The sequence below is a fragment of the Crassostrea angulata genome, chromosome 6, assembly GCF_025612915.1.
Source record: "Crassostrea angulata isolate pt1a10 chromosome 6, ASM2561291v2, whole genome shotgun sequence".
Taxonomy (NCBI): Eukaryota; Metazoa; Mollusca; class Bivalvia; order Ostreida; family Ostreidae; genus Magallana; species Magallana angulata.
In genome coordinates, this window is record NC_069116.1 from 30,243,363 (window position 1) to 30,266,433 (window position 23,071).

At 34.0% G+C, this 23,071-nt stretch overlaps 2 protein-coding genes across 4 annotated transcripts in view; one reads left to right on the forward strand and one right to left on the reverse strand.

Annotated features, from left to right (window-relative positions):
* Positions 1-320: 320 nt before the first annotated feature.
* Positions 321-23,071, reverse strand: part of LOC128188597 (protein MTO1 homolog, mitochondrial-like) — a 32,792-nt gene continuing 10,041 nt past the window's right edge. The window contains exons 8-16 of the mRNA XM_052859744.1: positions 11,309-11,382; positions 10,642-10,758; positions 10,285-10,415; positions 9,373-9,577; positions 8,862-9,024; positions 5,929-6,047; positions 5,730-5,826; positions 4,062-4,119; positions 321-541 (exon numbers count right to left, since the gene is read on the reverse strand). Of these exons, the coding sequence (XP_052715704.1) occupies positions 419-541; positions 4,062-4,119; positions 5,730-5,826; positions 5,929-6,047; positions 8,862-9,024; positions 9,373-9,577; positions 10,285-10,415; positions 10,642-10,758; positions 11,309-11,382 (1,087 nt within the window). The 3' untranslated portion in view covers positions 321-418. The remainder of the gene's footprint in view (positions 542-4,061; positions 4,120-5,729; positions 5,827-5,928; positions 6,048-8,861; positions 9,025-9,372; positions 9,578-10,284; positions 10,416-10,641; positions 10,759-11,308; positions 11,383-23,071) is intronic.
* LOC128188598 (alpha-1A adrenergic receptor-like) lies at positions 13,384-22,869 on the forward strand. 3 transcript variants are annotated; one of them, XM_052859745.1, is made up of 2 exons: positions 13,384-13,837; positions 21,380-22,869. In XM_052859745.1, the coding sequence occupies exon 2, from the start codon at positions 21,405-21,407 to the stop codon at positions 22,758-22,760; it is 1,356 nt and encodes a 451-aa protein (XP_052715705.1). In that variant the 5' UTR covers positions 13,384-13,837; positions 21,380-21,404; the 3' UTR covers positions 22,761-22,869. The 3 variants fall into 3 exon arrangements, with proteins under 3 accessions (XP_052715705.1, XP_052715706.1, XP_052715707.1); XM_052859746.1 differs by lacking the exon at positions 13,384-13,837 and adding an exon at positions 15,732-16,581; XM_052859747.1 differs by lacking the exon at positions 13,384-13,837 and adding an exon at positions 20,606-21,278.

Sequence of the window (23,071 nt, forward strand, 5' to 3'; positions counted from 1 at the left end):
ATTATTTTTTTAAATTCATTCATTTACTCTTAAAAAGATATGCCTAAAATATATTTATTTGATCTTTCTCCTCCTTAGGAAATCTTCACTAAGCAAGGGTTTGTGGTCCACTTTGCTCCCCATATGGGAAACGAAGTGGACCGTAAACCCTTGGCTAGCGAAGATGCCTAAGGCAGGATTTTAATTATTTGGTCCTTTGACACCAGTCTTGTACAATATTTCTCTTGACTGCTACACACAACCTTGTCCTGTAATTTCTAGATATGCTCACAGGTATCACACTGTACAATTGTATGCTTTTAAAGAATAAAACAAAACTGTATCAGAAATCATTTTATTAACAACTTTGAGTAAATTAAGACAAACTATTAAAAACTTTGAGTAAATTAAGCCAAACAATTAAAAACTAATGTAATTCTCAAATAGATTCTAAAGGCAAAGTGCCAGCACTTTGAGGTTTATTCAAAGCTCTTTTCACAAACTGTAACAGCTTTAATAGAGCCAAGGGGGTAACTCCAGGAATTCTACTGGCTGCAGCAATCTAAATGAAGAAAAAGAAAAAAATCTCTTAATTAAATTTCAAAATAGCCTTTTAAAATAAACATTAAATTGTGCATCAAGAAGGCAACTTTACATGTATTTGTCTTGTGAATATTTCCAGCTGCAGTTGTCATGATGGAATTGCATAATATGCTAGCTGTCTAAACCTTACTATACAAGTACTTAATTTCAATGTGAAAATAAACATGACATGTTGGAAACACACCCCCCCCCCCCCCCCAAAAAAAACCCCAAGAGGCCCTGGGGCCACATCGTTCACCTTAGCAACAAAAGCCAACACAAGTTTCAGACAGCCTTTAGAGTATCAAATACAAATTATCTAGAAAACTAAGTAGAGTATATTTTGATTTTCAAATATTTTCAAAAATTTCTTCTACATATTCATACATGTAAGTTAAACATTAAGCTTCTGTTGTTGTTTCAGTTTTTGAGAATAAGATTTAAAATAAAATTTCTATATATATTCCTATATAACTTATATAGGAATATATATAGAAATTTTATTTTATTTGGTTCTGAAAGTTGTGAAAAAAAACTCGTTCGGATGTATAATACGCATCCAAAAAACCAACCAAACGGTAATTCTGAGTAATAACAAAGCAGTTATACACGCTCAATACACTATTAGATATATATAGTTTTAGAGAAGATTTTTGAAAAATACCCACAAATTTTCAATAGCTCAAAATTTTCACCCCCTTTAAAACTGCACGGGATAGACAGAGTTGATATAATAGGAGAAATTGAAGTACAAAACCTTTATTGCTCAATGTACTCTTGCTGTTGGCACTGTCGTGTATCCGCGCCGGTAGTGACATGTTTGGATAACGTGAAAATGGCGTATCCATTGCAAAAACAATGAGTGTTGTGTTCTTTTTTCAATCGACAATGAGGTAAATATTAATTAAAACATCGTAATAGTCGTTCATATTTTTCTTACGGTTTTGCAGTTTAAAAAAGTGAGTGTTTTTTTGTTCATCGTAAATAAAAACGACTTATTTGTAGGTATAGCAATCGTTAACGTGTCATTTTAATGCTAAAACCAAGATCTATTTCGAGATAACATAGATAATATAACACATACCAGAAATCTGAAGCAGCCAAAATTAATTGAAAGATTACTCTAACCAAATGAAATCATTTCAATATATTTTTAATACACTAATATGTATAAAAATAGCAGTAACTTTATGCACCTGCTAAATAAAAAGTACGGTTTGGATTAACGAATTATTCCGGTTTGGATGCTGAAATATAAATTGTGCAAATGGTACGGTTTGAACAATTTTAAGATAAAGCATTTTTGATATTTTAGACAAAAATGGAACAGTTTGCCTTTTATCGGTGTGCAACTGTGTGTCTGCTATAAATATAAGTCATATTTACTCTGTTGTTAAAAATAGTTGGTCAAAAAGTGATGACAAGACCTGAGTAAACGTCGCCATTTTACATGTACATTTATATGTTAATCATAATTCTCACCAGAAAACCAAAACGATAAATATGTATCTTTGTATATTACTGATCAAGAGGTTTTGTTGATTTTTTCAATTAATAAACTAAAATAATAAAATTGATTACACAATATACCGGTATTTCACATTGCTCTGGTTTCATCCAATGAATATTGCAATTCTGTTCATAATTTGGTACATATAAAATAAAACAATGAACATGTAAGTTAAAATCCATAACCAATATTTAGTTCTTTTGTACTGCAATGACAAAATTATGGAAGTTAATGCTTACGAAAAGGACATATGCACCTAAGTACAGTGCATGCGCAGAAAGTGAACTTATAATATAATTTACAACATCATAATTGAGTTCATTGAAAAGTAAAATGCTTTCTTTGGTGACCCATGCGGGAAATAAAGGTGGCGATACTGCAGAAAAATACAAAACCCGCGTTAGGATTAAACATGAAAGTATAATAATAAAAATTTCATATTTAAAAATTTGCCAAAGCGCAGTTTTATGGCTGTTGCAAATCTAAAAAGTTGTTTGGAAACGTTTCAATTATTAATTTAAACAATTAGACAAGTGTATATGATGTTTTGTAAATTAGATACTCTTTATTACATACATAGTAATAAATACATGTTTTTGGCATATGCGATAAAGATGACATCACACAACTCGTATCGGCCTCCGCGGCTGATACAAGTTATCAGCCCTAGGGCTGATACGGATCCGTATCACACCCCATGAAGAACTCGTCTGCCTTTTTCGTGCTGGCATTTGTGCATTTTTACAGACTAAAAACAAACAATTGTCACAGTCGACATTTTTAAGTTCAATTGAAAACTTCAAATGGTTGCAAATGTTTTGGAGCAGTTCACTTTTAAAGCCTGAGGAAATTCCACTTCTGTATTTCTATGTTTGTTAAAACAATTAGATCACATATTTTTATATAACATACAGCTGTATGTACATACTACTATCACATGATATTTGAAATCAATTTGTTCAAGTTCATTTTTAAAATAGAATTATTACTTAGTATGTAATAAATGTAATAATAGATACCCTTTTTCCATATCACAGCCCGTATCAGCCCTTGACCAATATCATCCCTCGGGCCTACGGCCCTCGGGCTGATATTGGAGTTGGTATAATTCTGTCTTTTGACTGATCTCTTGATTTTTTCCCGACATCGTTTAAAGCCGAAAATATTAGACTCATAACTTGATCAAAACTGTCGTAAACACATGTTCATATTTGTGTCGTAAAGATTTTGGTAAGGCTGAACCTTTCTAAATTAATATCGATTGATTGATTATACAACAGACTAAACATATCTATAAAAAAAAATTCTGCATGCAATTTTTTATAATTAAGCCAATTTATTTGGAGCTTTTTTAAAATTGAAATTCAAATTACGGTATATAAAGTTTTGTTGACTTATTGAAAAGTCTTTCAACGTGTATGTTTATTTCTTAAACAATGTGACTTCAAATGTCTATCACATGACGATCTCCATAATATTGAAAGCATGCTTTGCAGTGAGGGCATGTATATCGCACAGTGGCGATGCTATATCCCCTTCACGAGGGAATAATTAATAGAACTGTTTAAACTTATATACTAACCACATCCAAACCGTATCAGATGCGTATCCAAACCGATCCTATTTGGAAAAACAAGGTCATCCAAACCTGTTCCGTTGTTCAAAATTAATCGACATAAACTGCTTATTTACATGATTTTCACATAAACTTCGTAGAAAATTAAAGACTTATATGTTTTTAAATGAATATGACGATCTCTTTAATGTTAAAGTAAAGAATGTTAGCGTTAAATAACAAGAAAAATTATCAAGAAACAAACGGTGCCGCCATTTTCACTTTATCCAAACACGTCACTACCGGCGCGGATACACGACAGTGGTTGGAGGGGGTACAAACACAGACCAAACATTATATTATCTAAGAATGATTAACACAAAACAAGTACATCTATCAGCATATCAGAGGAAACAAGTGACTGTATATACTTACAGACGCTGGCCTGGCATCATCCAGTTTTATTCTTATCTCCATGGAAATCTCATTTAATCTGCCATAGAAAAAATACAACGGTTTTAGAGTTACCGCAAACAAAATGCTTCCGAGTAGTATTCTTATTTTTTTTTTTATCAATACTGTAAATTCCTTATTCATTTTTATTCCATGAGTACTTAATTCTGTGAATCAAGTTATTTATAAAATCGTGAGAAAATAAAATTGCAAGCACAATCATTTTTGTTCAAAACTGTATAAAAAATAAAAGTGAAAATTTCAAATCCACAAGAGTTACTTCTCACAATATGACTTTAACATGGATTTTAATTCCTTGCATTTTATAGGGAATGCACATGCAGAATTGCTCCTTATATTAATAATAAGATCATGGGAAGTATTATATGCAAAGACAAGGCATTTTTGGAATTTATATACTCATAACCAGAATTTATCTCTGGATTCAAAGTTTACTGATAAAGGCAAAGTCATCAAGCCTAAAAAGAATGTCAGTTTCTTGGGCACTGCTGTCAGTCACACTGATTCAATTTTATTTGACAAAAGGGAAACAACTCAGTTTTTGAAAATTTAAACTAAGTTATTCTTCTTTTAAAATCCAGCTATAAAAAAATAAATATCTACTTGTTGCATCATATATCAATTTTGGGCTACAGAAACTAAACACTATTTTAAGGCTATTCCCCATTTCAATAATGTGAGTTATTTTCCTTAAAATTTGGAAATCTTCTTTTCTAGTGTTACTTTCACTGACTACATAGGCCTAGTTGTTTTGGACACTCGCAGGTTTGCTGATCAACATCAATAGGATTTCTTGTAAAAATTTGATCATGTTAGCAAATCATACAATTAAAAAAAATATAAATCATATTTAGCAACATAAAATAGATTCATAAATGCTCGAATGCAGTTTATACATGCACAAATATTTTATCATATAACCAAACTGACTATTAAAAAAAAATATAAAGTTCATTTTTAATTAAATTTTCAAAAGGTTTATTATAAACCTCTGAAACCAATTGATCTAGCTGACAAAGTTTTAGTGTAGGTTTTCTCACAAGCAGTGGACCCGCATGCTACCATTAATATTATTATTGTCTAGTCCATATTTCTAATGTAAATATGTTGCCAGGCTCTAATGATGCATATACCGGTAACCAGAGTATATGCCTTCTTTACTAACATATCTTAAATCAATGAAGAAAAATATTAGATTTAACATGGTCCTAGTTACCAAAGATCAAAACTAATAATTTAATTCAATCAAGTTCCTGCCAGCTAGGTCTACCTTTTTGTGGTAATGAAACAGGGGGCTGATATAAATATTGATGTGTTCAAAGTCAATTGAGGACAAAGTCAATCAACTTTGTGTCAAATTCAATTTTTAATTAAGAATCTTCACTAGCTTGCACTGGATTGCTCTGCCAGTAAAATTGTTAAATGGGTGCTTGAAATTCATGTACATGAATGTGATTCTATCCATTACAACAAATGTAAAGCAACCAGTTGAACTGTATGAAACACAACAAATTAGTAAGTCAATATACTGATACATGGTCAATGTCGATGTCTACTTTTAGGGCATAAGGAAAATGATCATGCATGTAAAGTATCAGAATGAATTTAGTTTAGGATATGAACAAGCACCTGAGGTAGTCAATGTTCTCTGGCAGCAGGAGTTGTTCCTCTTTCTGAAGCTCTTCTATCTGGCTCATCTGCTCTTCTAGCTCCTGGGCGTACAGACCTGTATAAAGCTTGACAAGGTCAGACATATTTCAAGTGCACAATAAAAGGCAAATATTTATCTCTCTCGTAATTCATACTGAATTATTTTTGAATGTCAAACCTTCTGCAAAGACTTTATGACACAGCTGCCTGTTCAGATGAAGGTCCTTGAATATCTCAGGCATTGCCATTGCTATTTTCTCTACCGTGTTGCCAGGTACAGCAAGCAACTGAAAAGCACTGAAAAATATCCAACTTATATAAGTCAGTTATCTGATACAAATTTTGAAGGTAATAAATGCACAGAATGCATGTACAAGGAAAATCATTATTTTGACAACTATCAAACATTTAATAACCAAAGAAAGTCAACAGTAAAGTATGCTAACATTTCCCATAAACTGCAACTGAAGGTCTTCATTGAGGCAAATAGTTCTCAGAGTTCTTTGTTTTTGGTCATGATCTTTATATATATCATTTAAATAGCCTTTCATTGAAACCGATGAGTTGTTATGGAGGCTGGGTGGTCAAAAAATTAGCCTCAGATCTTCCTTCAATTTTTAGATATGATGTTTTCAGCTTTAAACTATTATGGTATTAAGTAAAGAAAATGTCCATATATTTTTCCTTTTAAATTTGGGCTTTTTCCTATAGTCTTATATAGAGCTCTCCTTTTAAAAGAGATCAATACAGTCTAAAAATGGCCATGACCAACTTTTCTTCATGATTGAAAATTTTTTGTGAGGTTCACTAGAGCCTTGTCACCATGGAAAAGTTCTCGCCATGAACCATGCAGTCTTCAAATGTCTCAGGTATTTATTTCCGGATAATCTATATCTTAATCGTGAAAATTAGTTGCCGCAAATCAGTTTTCCTCAAGTAAGTCACAAAATAAAGTTGTAACGAATAAAAGCTGGTTTACAGAAATGCAAATAAATAAATAAATCAGAATTATGCATAAGAAAAATGTCTATAATTAACACTAAAATCAAATGTAAGCTTGCTAAAGCTAGTTACCAGGGCTGCATTCAGGATTGTAGCAGCCACTCTAGCTGCTAGGTCGTAGATATCTAGGTCTGTCGAACGGACCACTAACCGTACATAGCAGGCTAGCAGCTATGATCTTGAAGGCAGCCCAGATTCACCCAGTGGCATATTGATAGAAACAAGAGGCCAATTGGCCTTAACGGTCACCTGAGTAGCATACATCCCATACACAAACTTGTCACGGAGCTTCATATATGCATCTAATTAATTAGGTTTCATACTGGAGTAGAAAAATTATAAATTTGTAATGACGACCAAATTTCAAAAAGAACTGTGAAACCTATAATTTTGGTGAAAAACTAAGATCTGGTCTACAAAATCATGAATTCAGTTTTCCTTTCAGGTGTGTGGGAGTAAAGAAGATAATTTTTAAACATTATATGCATTACCACCTATACATCCATTTTGGCCCTGCCCTAGAGTCAAAACCCATCCTTGAGGGGACATGAAAACTAAAATTTCAGTAGAGAACTTCCTGGTAAACATAATTATTAGTCAGTTTTTTTAATACAGATGTGTGAGAATAGAGAAGAAAATTTTTAAACATATATATAATGCATTAACACTATATTGCCATATTGCGCCCCCCCCCTTCCCCCCTTCATGTCCTGAACCCCTGACCAAGGGGCCACGAATTTCACAAATTAGGTAAAGGAGATTGTGGATATCATAACCATGTATTCAGTTTTTTGCCCACATGTGTGGCAGTAGAGAAGATTTTTTAAGATTTAAAACAGTTTTACTATATGGCCATATTGGCCCCACCCTAGAGCCTGAACACCTAACAAAGGGGTCATGAATTTCACAATTTTAGTAGAGGCCCTCATGGACATCATAACCATGTTTTCAGTTTTTTGCTCACATGTGTGGGAGTAGAGAAGAAGATTTTTAAGATTTAAAACAGTTTTACTATATGGCCATACTGGCCCCACCCTAGAGCCTGAACACCTAACAAAGGGATCATGAATTTTACAATTTTGGTAGAGGGCCTCATAGACATCATAACCATGCATTTAGTTTTTAAACAAATATATATGGGAGTAGAGAAGAAGATTTTCTAAGATTTAATAAATTTTTACTATTTGGCCACATTGGCCCCACCCTAGAGTCTGAACCCCTGACCAAGGGGTCATGAATTTCAAAATTTTGATAGAGGGCCTCATGGACATCATAATCATGCATTTAGTTTTTAACAAATATATATGGGAGTAGAGAAGAAGATTTTCTAAGATTTAATACATTTTTACTATTTGGCCACATTGGCCCCACCCTAGAGTCTGAACCCCTGACCCAGGGGTCATGAATTTCACAATTTTGATAGAGGGCCTTATGGACATCATAATCATGCATTTAGTTTTTAACAAATATATATGGGAGTAGAGAAGAAGATTTTCTAAGATTTAATACATTTTTACTATTTGGCAATATTGGCCCCACCCTAGATCCTGAACCCCTGACCCAGGGGTCATGAATTTCACAATTAAGGTAGAGGGCTTCATGGACATCATAATCATGCATTTAGTTTTTTAAAAATATATGTGGTAGTAAAGAAGAAGATTTTCTAAGATTTAATACATTTTTACTATTTGGCCATATTGGCCCCACCCTAGAGCCAGAACCCCTGATCCTGGGGCCATATATTTCACAATTTTGGTAGAGGACTTAATGGACATCATAACCATGCAAACCCTTTTTTCCTCACATGCGTGGGAGTAGAAAAGAAGATTTTTGAAAATTTGGCTTTTTTTGCATATTTGGCCCCGCCCGTGGCACCCCAAGGGTGGTAGAGCCATGAATTTCACAATTTAGATTCTTCTTACCATAGAGATGCTTCACACCAAAAATGGTAACGATTGGCCTGGTAGTTTTCAAGAAGAAGTTAAAAATGTAAAATTGTTAACGCACGACGCACAGAGGCATTACGCACGACGACGGACGAAGACCAATCGCAATAGGTCACCTGAGTGACTCAGGTGACCTAAAAAGGATGACTTGTATAAGACCTACCTGTATGGTTTGGGATTAGAGCTCATTGGTAGTTGTAGAAGTTTGTTCCATTGCTGCATGTACTTGACTGTAGACTTGAGTTTATCAATGGCCTCCTCCACCTCCTTGTACTGTTGTAATGTGTGGTTGTATCGAGTTGGACTGACACATCCAATATCATAACCTACAAATAACAGATAATGAGGATATTTCAGTCAAAACATGTACATGATCACCCAAAACTCAGAATACATACAATTTTTTTTTTTTACAAATGCCCCTTTGAATACTCAGTTAAAGGGACCAGTGGATTTACTTTGCTATATCTGTAATTTGTTATATCTGAATAGCCCATTCGTAATATTAAGTGTAGCAAATTTGCTATAAACATGTTTTCTTCCACATGGCAACTGTTGCGCTTATTGAATTCACTGTAATGATTAACATAGAATTTCACACGGATTTGTCTAGAATTTTGCTGGGGAATGTTTTGAAACCATTTTCTTTTAAAACTTAATCTTATTGAACAAACCTTTTGCGGTAAGTCTTTTGTCTGCATTGTCTGGTCGTAAGTACAACCTAAACTCTGATCGACTGGTGAACATACGATACGGTTCATTGGTTCCCTGGGTGATGAGGTCATCTATGAGAACCCCGATATAACCCTCTGTTCGGTCGACTATGAAGGGAGGCTTGCCCTGTACTTTGGCTGCAGCATTGATTCCAGCAATAATGCCCTATATATCAACGGAAAGTGGGTCAATTTAATTATTCGACCGATACAACCTACTCAATTTCGTCCAGTATGTAATACATGGCTGCATGATGCAGTTATTATTGGACTTTTGGAGTCGCTCCATGAAAATCTCCAGGGCTCTAAAGATTTCTCATTTTATTTTCTATCTGATTCAATGCGTTTGATGGTTGGCTTGTGGAGGTTTATCGTATTGTCCTTGTTATATAACTGGGGTCTGGGATCTTAATGATAAATACTCATATATCTGTCTGCATCTGTCCATTTTCTAAAGAGTTGTATCCAAAGCATATATGATCTAAGGAACAATAGCATGGATCCAAACGGCACCATTTATTTACAAAATATTCGATCAGAATTTGCAGATGTTGTTTTATTCAAAATAATTAAATTAATATAGACTGCTATTATACTAAAAATACTTGCATTCATATTGTTTCCTATGTATATACTGAGTCTAGTAATAGTTCTTATCAAGCTTATTATTCAATATCAATGTTAGTGTATGATATTTTACTTTTACATGCCCCCTTCTCCCTTGGAAAATTAGGACTTATTAAATTCACATGTACTGGTATTTAAACTATTGAAACAAGGTCTTGGAGCCCTCTGGCAAAAAATATCCTTCCACTGATCACCCACCCCACCCTGTTTGGAAAAATTTGGATCCACCCCTGTGTCTGCACACACCTGAGCGGCAGCCTCCTCGTATCCTGTCGTGCCATTTATCTGACCAGCGAAAAAGAGATTCTGTATCTTGATAGTTTCCAATGTGGGTTTGAGCTGTCTGGGATCCATAAAGTCATATTCTACACCATAACCTTTAAAATACCAGATAAAAGGTTATAGAACTGTGCAAGATAAAATATATCTTTCAAATTGAGCTATTAAGCCACATGAGTTGAAAGTTAGGAAAATATATACTGTTGCCTTTACCTAATTAATTCCTAATTTTTTGTTTCGAGACTTCAACTTATTGGTCTAAGATTAGTGGCTGGGGTTTTATAGATACGGCACTTACAGTCAAATTTTTGATGGTGTAATTACCTGGTTTGACAATGGCAGCCTTCTCTAGACCTGGGATAGCTCGCATAAGCCTCAGCTGATGTTCCTCAGGCATAGTACAGGATATACCTTGAGGATAGATGACCTCACTATCCAGACCTACACAAAAAATCAAAAGGTGAAAACAGGGTTAACTCAGTGCCCTGATAATGGGGCAAGGATAGAGCTCATCGTCTAGATACACAGCATCACAAGTTGATGAACATTCACAAAATTAATAGATAAGGTGTTTGCATTTTATTCATCTTTTTAGGAATAAAAATGATCAAATTTTAATCATTGTGAATTTTGTCCTAATACTTAATTTACACAATAAACAATTTTTTTTTTAAAAATTCCATATCAAAACTACAAACTGGTATATCTCTGCACATGGATTGAACTTGTATATAGTGGATTCTTGTTTATCCAGACACTTTTGTCAGCAGCCACATTACATCTTACTTTCAAACCTTTTTTGAAACATACTACATCAAACCTTTTAAAAAAAAATTGCTATAAGAATATTCAAGAGGTGTCTGGGGTCAAGATTAGATCAAAACCCATTTAAAATTGTTCAGGAAATTTGGAGCATCTGGATAATTGGTGTCTGGATAACTGAGGCCTCACTGTACACAATGCAGACAAACTTTTCCATTAAAAAAATTACCCTCTGGTTCCAGCCATATTTGATGTCTTCTGCCTTTGAACATTAAAACTTTGGATTCAATAGAGGGACAGTATCTGGAATAGATTAGTTTAACTTCTATTTAATGCGAAAGACTATCATGTAATTTTCTTCAACTGATTAGACCTGCTTTGTGCAGATATAACCCTATAAACTCTAAAGCATAAAAAGAAGCACTTGTCATTGTTTAGAAACAATCTCTTCTGCATTCCCAGTGATTGAGATGGAGGTGGGAGGCAGACTCTGACACTAATTGCAATTAGTATCTCATAAAATTGGGAATCCATCACAAGAGAGCTATCTCCTATATGCCATGAACAAGGGAATGTAATAAGCTCAATTATTCTGCAATATCATATACAATGTACTAAATAATGAGTTTCATATACTTATAATGGCTGAATTCCAAAATTTGCACGGTGTCTAATGAGAACTTTTTTGCAAAAAAGTACTACTACATGTATCCTCTTTATTAACCTTAAAGGTTCACTGATGGTGATAGAAAAAACATTTGCTATTGTTATGCAGCCAATGGCACCCAGTTATAATATACTGTTGACAATCATTACATATACATAATACTGAATCAATCAAATTGATTCAGTAGAAGAGCTCTAGTACATAAGTATGTGGGAGTTTCATTGGGGAAGGGGACATGAACCTTGCAGTTTTTATAGGATTTGATCCAACTGGGAGTCAAAAAGGTGATAGCAATGCCAAGATGTCACCCACTGATCGAAAGTTGTTTGAACCAATCAATTAAAGCTCTAAATTGTCATTGGACATCATGCATAGCTAAAACATTGATACATGTACCAGTAAATACATTTTTCTAGGACAAATATGAGACATCACAAGGGAAAAAACCCCAAGTGACTAAAAATAAGAAAAAAAATAGAGGTCTTACTAGCATGAGCAGGAATGGCAAAAGATTAAAATTCTCCTCTGTAAAAGTAATAGCCATCAATTAGAATGAATAATTACCTTCCATTAGCAATTTATTCAATCTTGATGGGACATTAAACAACACACACAAACACATATAGTTCTGAATCAAAAAGGCCCACCTCCTAACAAAATGTGGTTCAGGTGAGGCCTGAACACTTTCACATGGGACTTTTGGCTGATATCAAATGAAAATCGCAAATTGGCAAAACACACCAGCAACTGAACAATATTTGAATATGAGAGAAAAAGAAAGAGAGAAAGAAGCATCATCTGTTTTGAAGCAGCATTTTTATTAAGATGAATTAAGGCATGATAAGATACACCCTTTAAATGTTTTGTTGCGTTTGATGCAAATGAATACAAATTTTGACTAAGATCAGCCATTCCTCTGAAGTTGCAATGTTGAAGTAATCACATTGAATGAATGCACTCCTTCTGGTGCCCGCATGGAACCATGAGTGAATGAGAACATTATCTTTTTCTAATGTTTTTGAATACACATAAGCTAATGGTTATAATAATAATATGATTAATACAAGATATTTCATCAATGAATGAAGGAGTGCATTTTATTTATTTCGTTTTTCTCCTTAATTTTTTTTATTACACTAAATCATTTTTAATAACAGAAGGTATTTAATTGATTTATTGTTATTTTTCATCGCTTTTTCTTCTTATTGTTTTATTGATTATTTTGCACAATTAATGCAAATCATTAATTACTATATTTAACAAATTATGAAATTTTTTTTAAAATGAAAAAAATATCAGCAAACATGCTATGGTATATAAATATCATAATTAACTTTCACTGTATTTTTATTCAACATTTTCAACTACAAATTAATTATGAAAAAAAAACCAACCCCAGAAACATTCTATGATCACGGACAATACCATAAATTCCATGCATTTAACAGTTGTATGAATGATGTTTCCATAGGTGCCAAATCTTGCTTACATTGTGAGGAAAATTTGTATCATTTATCAAGGCTACATACAGAAAATCAGACTGCAGAGACATTTCTTTCATGTTCCAGTCAAAATAAACTGGAATAAATAAACAAAACCGTCAGGCCTGCGAGAAGCCATGTTTCTCTTTTTCCTGTGAAAAGCGATCAACATAGTGTTTATTTGCTGCAATCCATTCCTCTTGATATTCTACATATTGTTTGTGCTCGCAGCATGTCTTATATATCTTCCCCCTGTGTGAGGGCCCCATTTCAGCAGCTGGTAACTTCTGCATGTGATGAATATATGCATTGTACAATGATAAGCATATTTTCTGGTGGGGCTACTTAAAGGTTACTCATGCTAATCTAAAGAAAAATAAAATTCCAGATAAAATTTTAAATGGGCAATTAAAATTTGATAAAACTTTTCCTGCAATGTATCTTTCAATGTTACCAGTCCATTAAGTTTTCCGGTGATATTACCTACATGCTGATAATTCCTCCCATCTGAGCCTCAGCAATTTGCTTCTTAAGAGTTCTATGGTACCAGAATTATGAAGGGAAGTGTGATAGTTGACGGCCAGTGAAATAGGGATTTTAAATCAGTCAGGTGAGTTTTTTTCCTCTCGCCAATGATTGTAAAATTTAAAATTATCATCTTCTTTAAGATTATAAATCAATGTTAAATAATATCCAATAGTGCATTTGAACATTGTAAAAAGAAATTGTTGTTTGATTTTTAAACTTTTTTATAAACAATTTGAAGTGTCTACCAAATCAATATGCAACCACTTGAACATATTCCAACTAAAACACATGTAGCATTTTAAGTTATACCGTTAATAGCTAAAAATTTTATGACTGAATATTAAAAAAAGCCATTATGATTTTTTAACATAAAAAATCTAAGCAAATGAAAATTACTTAAATTTATACACGTACAATATATCTCTTTTTATATCAAAATGATGATGCCCTTGACTTTCTATAAGTTAATGCATATTTGCACGACTGCTCGTCTTGATGTAATAATTGACTGTCATTGCGGACTAGATGTCATTTATCCTTGGAATCCTGGGAATATTCCATGTGTGGTGACATTCCTGGCTAAAATTTGTAATTTTCCAGGCTCCGACGGAAGATTCAATGATCGGGGGTTTTCTGTAGCTTCATTGACTCTGTGACTCTATAGCCCTGTTTTCTGCAAGGTTCAATCGACTAGTGTTTGCGCTTAGACAAAAACAATTTTATTCTACTTCAGCCCACATTGTTTTCTCAGGCAAAGTTATCTAGGAGACAGCCTCAATTTTATGAATTACTGAAATAGAATAACATGATATACCATGCAAGCTCATATGAAATTTGAACTTGCCTAAACAAAAGGACACTAGAAGTGATTTTAATTACTCGTATAGTCAAAATAGACAATTCTAGCCTTTCTGCAATTTGTAAAAATACTTAATACCTAGAGCAATGGTTTCAGTTTGGGGGTATTTTTTTGTTCTTCTGTTTTTGCACAAGATAATTGAATGGTTCAGAATGGCACAGCTATGTCTATTTACCTAACAACTCTTCGGCTGGCACAAATGGGTTTGTTTCTCAAGCCTAGTTATTCTGATTGACCATGTGACCTGAAACCTCACTTTTAAGATAATCTCAAAACAAAGTTTGCTGCAAAATCAATCTAGGACTTCTAAGCCAGAAAAAAAAGTTGGTTAATTACTGTTTACATTTTACAGAGATTGTTAATAAAACTGAATTTCTGTGAAGAAACGAGAAGTTTAAAAGGCTGGGTAGCAGTTAATTCAAAGTTTCTCTCATCCAGTTAGAAGTCGTCAGTTTAGTTACCCAATACTAAATCCAATAAATATCATTATCATGCTAGCAATATGACGTACTGGAGATTTATCACTGCAAACAAACTTTAAAAGAAGAGCAAGTTAAGTGCTTCATAAAGTACAAATCTTTATAAGTGAAGCATACTTTTAGTTAGATTTTCTGATGGCTTTCAATGACTCTGGACAAGATTATCATCTCAAGCTGTGACCGGTACACATATTGGAGCAAGCATCAGGTAGATTCAGGCCCCCTTTGTCACCATGGACAGGGCTACTCTTGCTGTCAAAAATCAATGCTCCATTGAGTACCGATGTTCCCTCTGCCACAAAGAGGATCTATTGTAACAATCGGAGAGATGCCATCTCTAGTTCTTATGATATTGATTGTGAGGGTTAACACACACATGCTGTCTGAAGGATCCCGGAACAAATCAAACAAATAATTCTTGGTTTTCCAGTCAATCCTTTCTTTTAGACACAACACAATATGATACCAAACATTTTCCTTTCACAGTCAAAATGACTGCGATGAGATCATATGACTTCCTAAATTTACAAATCACTTTTTATCAGCAATCTGCAAATTGTAAGAAATAATTAAAACAATACCCTTGTAACATCTTTAATTAATTGAATGTAAGAAATTAATAACTGCAGAAAAAAGTAATTAAGTTAAAAACTTGTATAGTCTAAAAACACTTTTTAAATAAGTTGGTGAGCAGTCTAGTTTTTGGAGACTTGAGGTCAAAGGAGTTGACTGCTGTAATTGGTTTTATTGGCTAAATAGCTGGATGAATCTCAATATTTGATACAACAGATTATACATCCAAGCCATCCTTCAGAAATCAATGGTATCATCAGGGATGGGGAAAAAAAAAGTAAATACAAGTCTCATTAGGGTTTATTTGTGCAGGGGTGTATTACCCTTTTAACAATATTTAAATATTTCTTCAAAAATTTTCCCTACCAAGTCCTAATTACCAGTTTCACAAACAAAAACTGCCAATTATCTGTTTTTTTCTCGCCCATGCTTGCGAATCTAAAGAAATAGCTTCTAGGGAGACTTTGCTAGCGAATATATCCTGTGGCTGTACAAATAAATGCAGGAAACCCACTAAGCTGGGTCTTGCACAAAAGAGTTCAGCTTCTACGTTATTGATTTTTTTTTTCGCTCTCCACTTTTTTTTTCTTCGACCCTATGACTGTAAAGTATATGTTTGTAACCAAATTCTCAAAGAGGGTTAATTAATGGACGACTGTACGAAGAAGAAGCGGGGAGAAGGGGGCAAGGTATCAATGCTCTCTCGATCAGTTTTTGCCTTCTGATTCTATCCGAAAATTTATCATCTGATTTGCACATCTGGTGTTTCTCACAAGCTGAGGAAATATTTACTTATGCTGTGAAGATTAGAAAGTTTTCATGTTGATGTGGAAAACATTATGAACACTATGTTCTGCTATATGGAGGGATCACTATGATTTGGAAATCAGCACCTGATTTCTAATACCTTTTACTGTAAGTAATCTTCACAATCTTTTTTTTTTTTATAATAAATACTAACAGAAGAAAACTTCCCTTTAAATTTGACACTGATAATAACATCATGTCACTCTGCAAATATTAGCTCTATTCCAAAGCAAATATGAATAATAATTAAGTTGGGCTAATAAGATGTCTTTGAAAAAATCCAAGATTCTTCCAGATTGAATAGTGTAATTACAAAGTGCATCATTTAAGGTAGGTATTTACTTCAGATTTTTCTTTAAAAAAAACTTTTAATTGCTTTTTTTTCTTCAAAATCAGCCAACAACATAAACTACAAGTTTTTAGGAGCTGTAAATTATTCTGAGTTGGGGAGTTTCATTATGACACTTTGAAAGCAGAGAGGCATTGCATTAGACATTTTGAAATTCCTGCGAGTGTTGCAGAGATGGGTCTGAGCTGTTTGTCTGTCATTTAGCACATATTAGCATGCCAACAATGTTTCTCTGTATATCAGCTAGAGTATACAGCAAGTTGTAGGAAATGCAAAACCTGTTTTCATTGAACAGACATTGTGCCATCGTGTTTCATACCTTTAAAAGAAACACTTAATTTTACAGTGTTTGGTAAAAATCATTTGAAAATTGACACACTGTATAAAAAATGGCTACTGTAACCAAAATTTCTATGGAATTTCTACAAGTCATGACAATAAGATTGAAATCTAGCTGGGCTGCATTTTACAAAGGAACTTAGAATTATGACCAAATTAATGAATACCATACTTATAAATCACATATTAATCAATGTTTCAATTTTATGGTTTTTAAATATAATTGTAAAATTCAAAATAGCTGTAAATTTCTGGTTTTGTATATTAAATTTTATTCATTAAAGATAGTTCCATGAGGTAGAAATATTTACAACTTTTTCACATGTAATGTTCTTTTGTAAAATGCAGCCCTGTTTTTGAAATCAATTTTCAAGGAAATTAAATGACACTTTATTCAAAGTAGATGAAAATAAATTGTCAAGGAAGGGAGGGGGATGAAGTTCATACTAAAAGTCAGCTTATAACTGGAGCTTTCGTTGACCCATTTGTATTAGTTAGTACTGTGATACTTTCGTGGGAGTTATGGTAATGAACTACTTTGCTGAGTACATATGTACTGTGGTACTTCATTAGATTCATTTTTACTGTGGTACTTTGCTATGCTTGCTCAGTAAACTATACTAAGTGCAAGTGAATTATGGTACTTACATAGATGTGTTATGTACAGTACACTTTGTTGAGAACATTTGTACTATAGTACTTTTCTTAGTACACTTTTTTAAGAACATTTGTACTGTGGTACACTTTTTTAAGAACATTTGCAGTGTGGTACACTTTTTTAAGAACATTTGTACTGTGGTACACTTTTTTAAGAACATTTGTACTGTGGTACACTTTTTTAAGAACATTTGTACTGTGGTACATTAATATATTCATTTTTACTGTGATACTCGACTTAAGACATTTGTTGAGTTAACATTAGTATTGTGATACTTTTGTAGTTGCATTTTTATGTAGTATTTTGGTATTTTATCACCGTGATAATTTGGTGGTTACCTTGGTACTTTGATACTTTTAGTGAGTACATGAATTTTGCACTCTGTGAAATCAGTGGGTACATTTCCATTCTGATACTTTCAGCGAGCACATTTGCACTCTGGTTATTTGATTGTTACATTTGTTCTGTCAGTGGTACTTTGCCATTTCTTCTGTGTCTCTGATCAGTTGATGAGGCTAAATGGCTCCTGGTCATCAGTATGTGGCCGTGTTTATCATTTCGTGTCCAATATCTCTGCTAACAATTACGAAATTCTGGCATTTTTTCCGACACCAAATGCCCAACAATCCTACTTCTACAACACTACATGTACCGTAAACAAGATGCGATATGGTTTGCAAAACATGATAATCAAAAATAAACAACAGATATTAGGAAAAGTGATAACATATTACTGTACTGCAATTAACAATCCTATATGTAAGACTCGATTAATAGGCATGCAATGTGTAAGAATGTACCGTAATGAAGAAAATTAATACACAGCTTGCAAAGTTACGGGAGACAAACATCACAGTGGGACAAATTCCAAAAGTCAATACTAAAAGACTATGCATTTACTTATTGTCCTTTTGTCTGACAGAGGCAAGTTGCCTGCAAGGTTTTAAGGTCAACACAATATGTACATGCCAATCAATACATACCTTAAAAATGTACCATTGTAGAGTAAAACAAATCTAAATATCTAAATTCCATGATCTAGCAGTTCTTTTATTCCATTTCTAAAAAAGCTGCGTGAAGTTTGCTTGAGAAACTTGTTGGAAATTAATTTGTGTAAATAAATGGTTGTTTGGAGTTTCAACAAACTCAGTTGTTCCTACAAATTATAAGAATAGAGGCATTTTTAAGACATATTTAAGACCCAAAGGTCATCCAAAGTGGCACACTATAAGACAGATTACGTTTAATCCACATTCTGGACATAAACACTAAACTTGCTTTATTGTCATAAAGAAAGATCATACTGTCTTCTGCAACATCACATGACCATATCAAAGATGGTTTGAAGTTACCAGTGTACAATAGCTGTCACGGATGATGTCTTCCTGTTGCATCTCCTCCCTAACATCTGATTTTTTTCAAAGTCCTCCACAAACTACAATCAATTAAAACCACAAAAGAGAGTCCCTTCTGAATGGGCATGCAACAGCTTTGATGGTCTCCATCTTCCGTGACTGCCAATCCCCAGCTATGTTGACTTTTGCCCTTAAACAAAGGTAACCCCAGCCTGATCAAAACAGATTCATGGAAGTTCATTTTTACACAATATCTTCTTTCTTTGTTTTTCATCTTTCACTCTCAAGGTTATGATCAAAATTATGCTCGGAATTAGACACCTGACATCAAACGAAGTCATATCTTTTTGAAGTCCTTTTCTGCGCATTGTTACTGTGAAAAATAAACATCATTATCGGGAAAAATTTAGCCAATTTAAAAATCAAAAAATTGAACTGAACAACCACTGCACCCAAATTCCAGGCAAGAAATAAATGCCGATATCTATATTTTTCTCTATCATAGATCAGTAACATGCTCAATCAAATGAATAAGCTACCATGCTTAATCAATTCTTCAATAGTTAAATTAAGATGCTAAAGTTAATTAATGAAGACGAATAAAAGTCTATTTTCCATTTCAAATTTTATCTTCATAGCACTAACGCAATATTCTATCTCAAAGATATGACTAAATATTATTAAGTTGAGATAAACATTTATACACAGCAAACTGGTTCATTCAATCAGAAAGCAATCAGTTGTGCTGAATATAACTGTTATTATACATTGCTTTAAAGAATTATCATCAATTATTAACTATATATACATATTTTATATAGAAATTCACAATATTAGAACCCCAGCATTATTTAGGCCCTGATTGCTTATAATTATTCATGTTCTATATGAAATAGGAATACTAGACTCTATGAATAAAACATAAAATTGATCTTTTATTTCTATATTCATATCCAATAATTTATGAAAATAGCCTCTTATCTATCAAAAGCCCCAATTACTTAAAGCTTTGTTTTTTGGGGTTCATAAGAAACTTAAGTACGTAATAACATTGTGTTATTTTTCTCTTAATTTTGAAGTATCTACTGACATTAAACTGACACATTTGAAAGTTAGCTAGTTTGCTCAAAATTTTGCATCTCGAATACTGAAAGCTTGATCAACAGTCATTGATTGTGCGCTACGTTTGACAAAAAAACCTAATATAAATCATAGATAAATTAAAGTTAGAGATTCCGGTATACCGGTAATATGAAACCTATTATCCATGAATATAGAGCAATTGGAATACCAGTACCCTTTTCGATGCTTATTTGCTAATCTTTAAAAAAGTGCAAACATCTTGCTGATATTTAGGTACCGGTAACAGGAATGATTATACAGCATCAATTTTTAATGTATATTTTTTTAGTGTGGCAGAACAAACCTAGTATAATTAAAATTCTGATCACTGTTAGCTTCCAGTACAGTGTATTTAATACCAAAGGCGGAGTTGATCTCTAATTGTAGACAGAAAATTTGTGACAGCTAAAACGGCTAGCAGCTCAGAACGGGGAAAGAAAGAATATCTGATCAATTGTGTTGCTCTCAACAAAAAATAGTTCTGATTACCAACAGAGCTTGTCAGATTTCCGGGCAATTGTACTTGACAAGTGTATAAAGAATATTCATTGAACAAGAATTAAGTATAAATATTCTATCCAGAAGACACAATGCCTCATCTTCCAATATTTGCATTCAGGATTAGTGCAAATAAATACACCATGTTTTGGTTTCGTCAGTGTGGTCTGGACTGGACTCCATTATAAACATTTCTGCCTGAGCATTGATAAAAATTCAAACCCAAAATCAATATTTAGAATAAATTAACTGTTATATCAGGTATATAGCTTGAGAATTTAAACCATTATTGTGAAATATTACACAAAAAGTAAACATTTTTTGTCAAAGCCCACTTCTTGTTAAAGTTTACAAAAACTACGCCTTTCCCATGGGTATGATAGAATCTAATTACTGCATACTAACGTTTGGAATCTTCATTAGAAACAACAATTTTGAAGGAAAAAATTCACAGCAGAGGAAAATATGTCTGTTATTCAAAAATGTCAGTAATGTTTTGATTTGTTTGGGCTCCAAAGAATATTTTCTTTCCAGTACTGCAAATATTTTGTTATTTATTTGTCTCCTTGTTTTTTTTATTAACAGGTTGTGGATTTTTTGCTCGTTATGAATGAACGGCATGGAGAGATCGGTTTACAATCACAGCTATCAAGACCGTGTGGCTGGCAACTCTCTCAGCAACCTGGGGCCCCAGGAACCAGCCCTCCTAAAGGCGGAGCACCAGCATGCCCCCACACAGCAGACGTACCACCAGGAGGCCTACTATCTTTACTTTGTGGCCGTCCTCGGACTTCTTCTCAACATTCTCGTGGCCATCTTTATTTTCATCAGGCGGACAATGAGGAAACTGACCAGTGCTTTCCTCGTTCATGCCTGCTTTCTGGACAGTCTAAAGGCTGCTTACTGCATTCCAATAGCCAACAACTTGATTACACAAATCAAACCGTCGGACTGTGATTTCTTCGGGGCTACATATGTGCTCATTATCACGGCCTCCATATTCAATATGGTTGCTATGGTGTGCACAGAGGCCTACACCTTCGGAGAGGTGAACATTGGTGGGAATTCTCATGGTTCTTTGTGCTGCGTTATTTTTGGCATCATTCTTGTGTATATAGCCAGTACTATTTTACATCTCGGGCCTACACTAATAGGAGGATATTTTGATTTTCATCCCCAAATTGGGAGCTGTTCTTTTGTGTTAGGGAAGCAGACAGGTTACGTGGCTCATGTAATGTGGATTATAATCATTACGCTGGCTGTATTGTTTGTAATCCACTTTATCTGTAAACTCTATAAAGAAATTCAGATGAACCATCCAAATCGTGTTTCCATGTTGGTCCGATCATCCATCACGATCACGGACAATCCACTCAATTCCACATGCAACATCCGTCACATGATCAAAGACTCCAGTCAGCGTGCTAAAATGTTTGTGCTCAGCACGATCGCATTTGTTCTGTGCTGGTACCCTTTGTTTTTGCTCATTCTTGTTGACTCGGAATTCAAACAACGACCAAAGATGTACCAGGCCTTCAGTTTCATTGCTTGGACTCAGGGCACAATCCAGCCCATTCTCTACATCTGCTTCGACAGACACATTGACATCCTGGCCAAGTACATCTACTGTGATCGCTACCGACAGGAAAATCTTGCTGCCTTAGCCGACTGGATGACCACGCAAGCCGCCATCAACCAGGAGGAGCACCACGAGGAAGACGAAGATCAAGGTCAAATGGATTTCGCAGAGGGTCAAGGACAATCAGGGATTGAGGACACCAACAGTATTAACATGGATGACTGTATAAGTGCTTTAAGCTCTCGCAGTACCTACAGATCTCGCCCTAGCCATGAGGCTACCCCCGAGTCAAACTCGGATAACACCTCGAGCTTGCTCATGAGTCGAGCTGAGACTCACACTTCCAGCAACCCTCACATCCGCGGTGACTTTCGTATATCATGTTGACCTTGATTATTCATGGCATGATCACTGTTGGTCTGTTGTTCTATTCACATTCTATGACATGTATATTTATTTAGATAATAAATCTATTCACTGGTTGAATCTTCTAAAATCTGTCCTTCTTTGTATAAACACCCACTTGTTCTACCATGAATATGTGCAAATGAAGGCAATATCTTCAAACTCTTTCTTTATTTAAAATAAAAAAATGTCTGCAATACCATCTTCTCCTCACATAAAAATTATTGTGACTAGGGGAGGCATAAAAATGATCGAACTCACCAAAAAACCTGCAGCTATAGAGAATTCACATC

Coding starts and splice junctions, on each gene's coding strand:
- LOC128188598 (XM_052859745.1), top strand. CDS start 21,405: ATGAACGGCATGGAGAGATCGGTTTACAATCACAGCTATCAAGACCGT.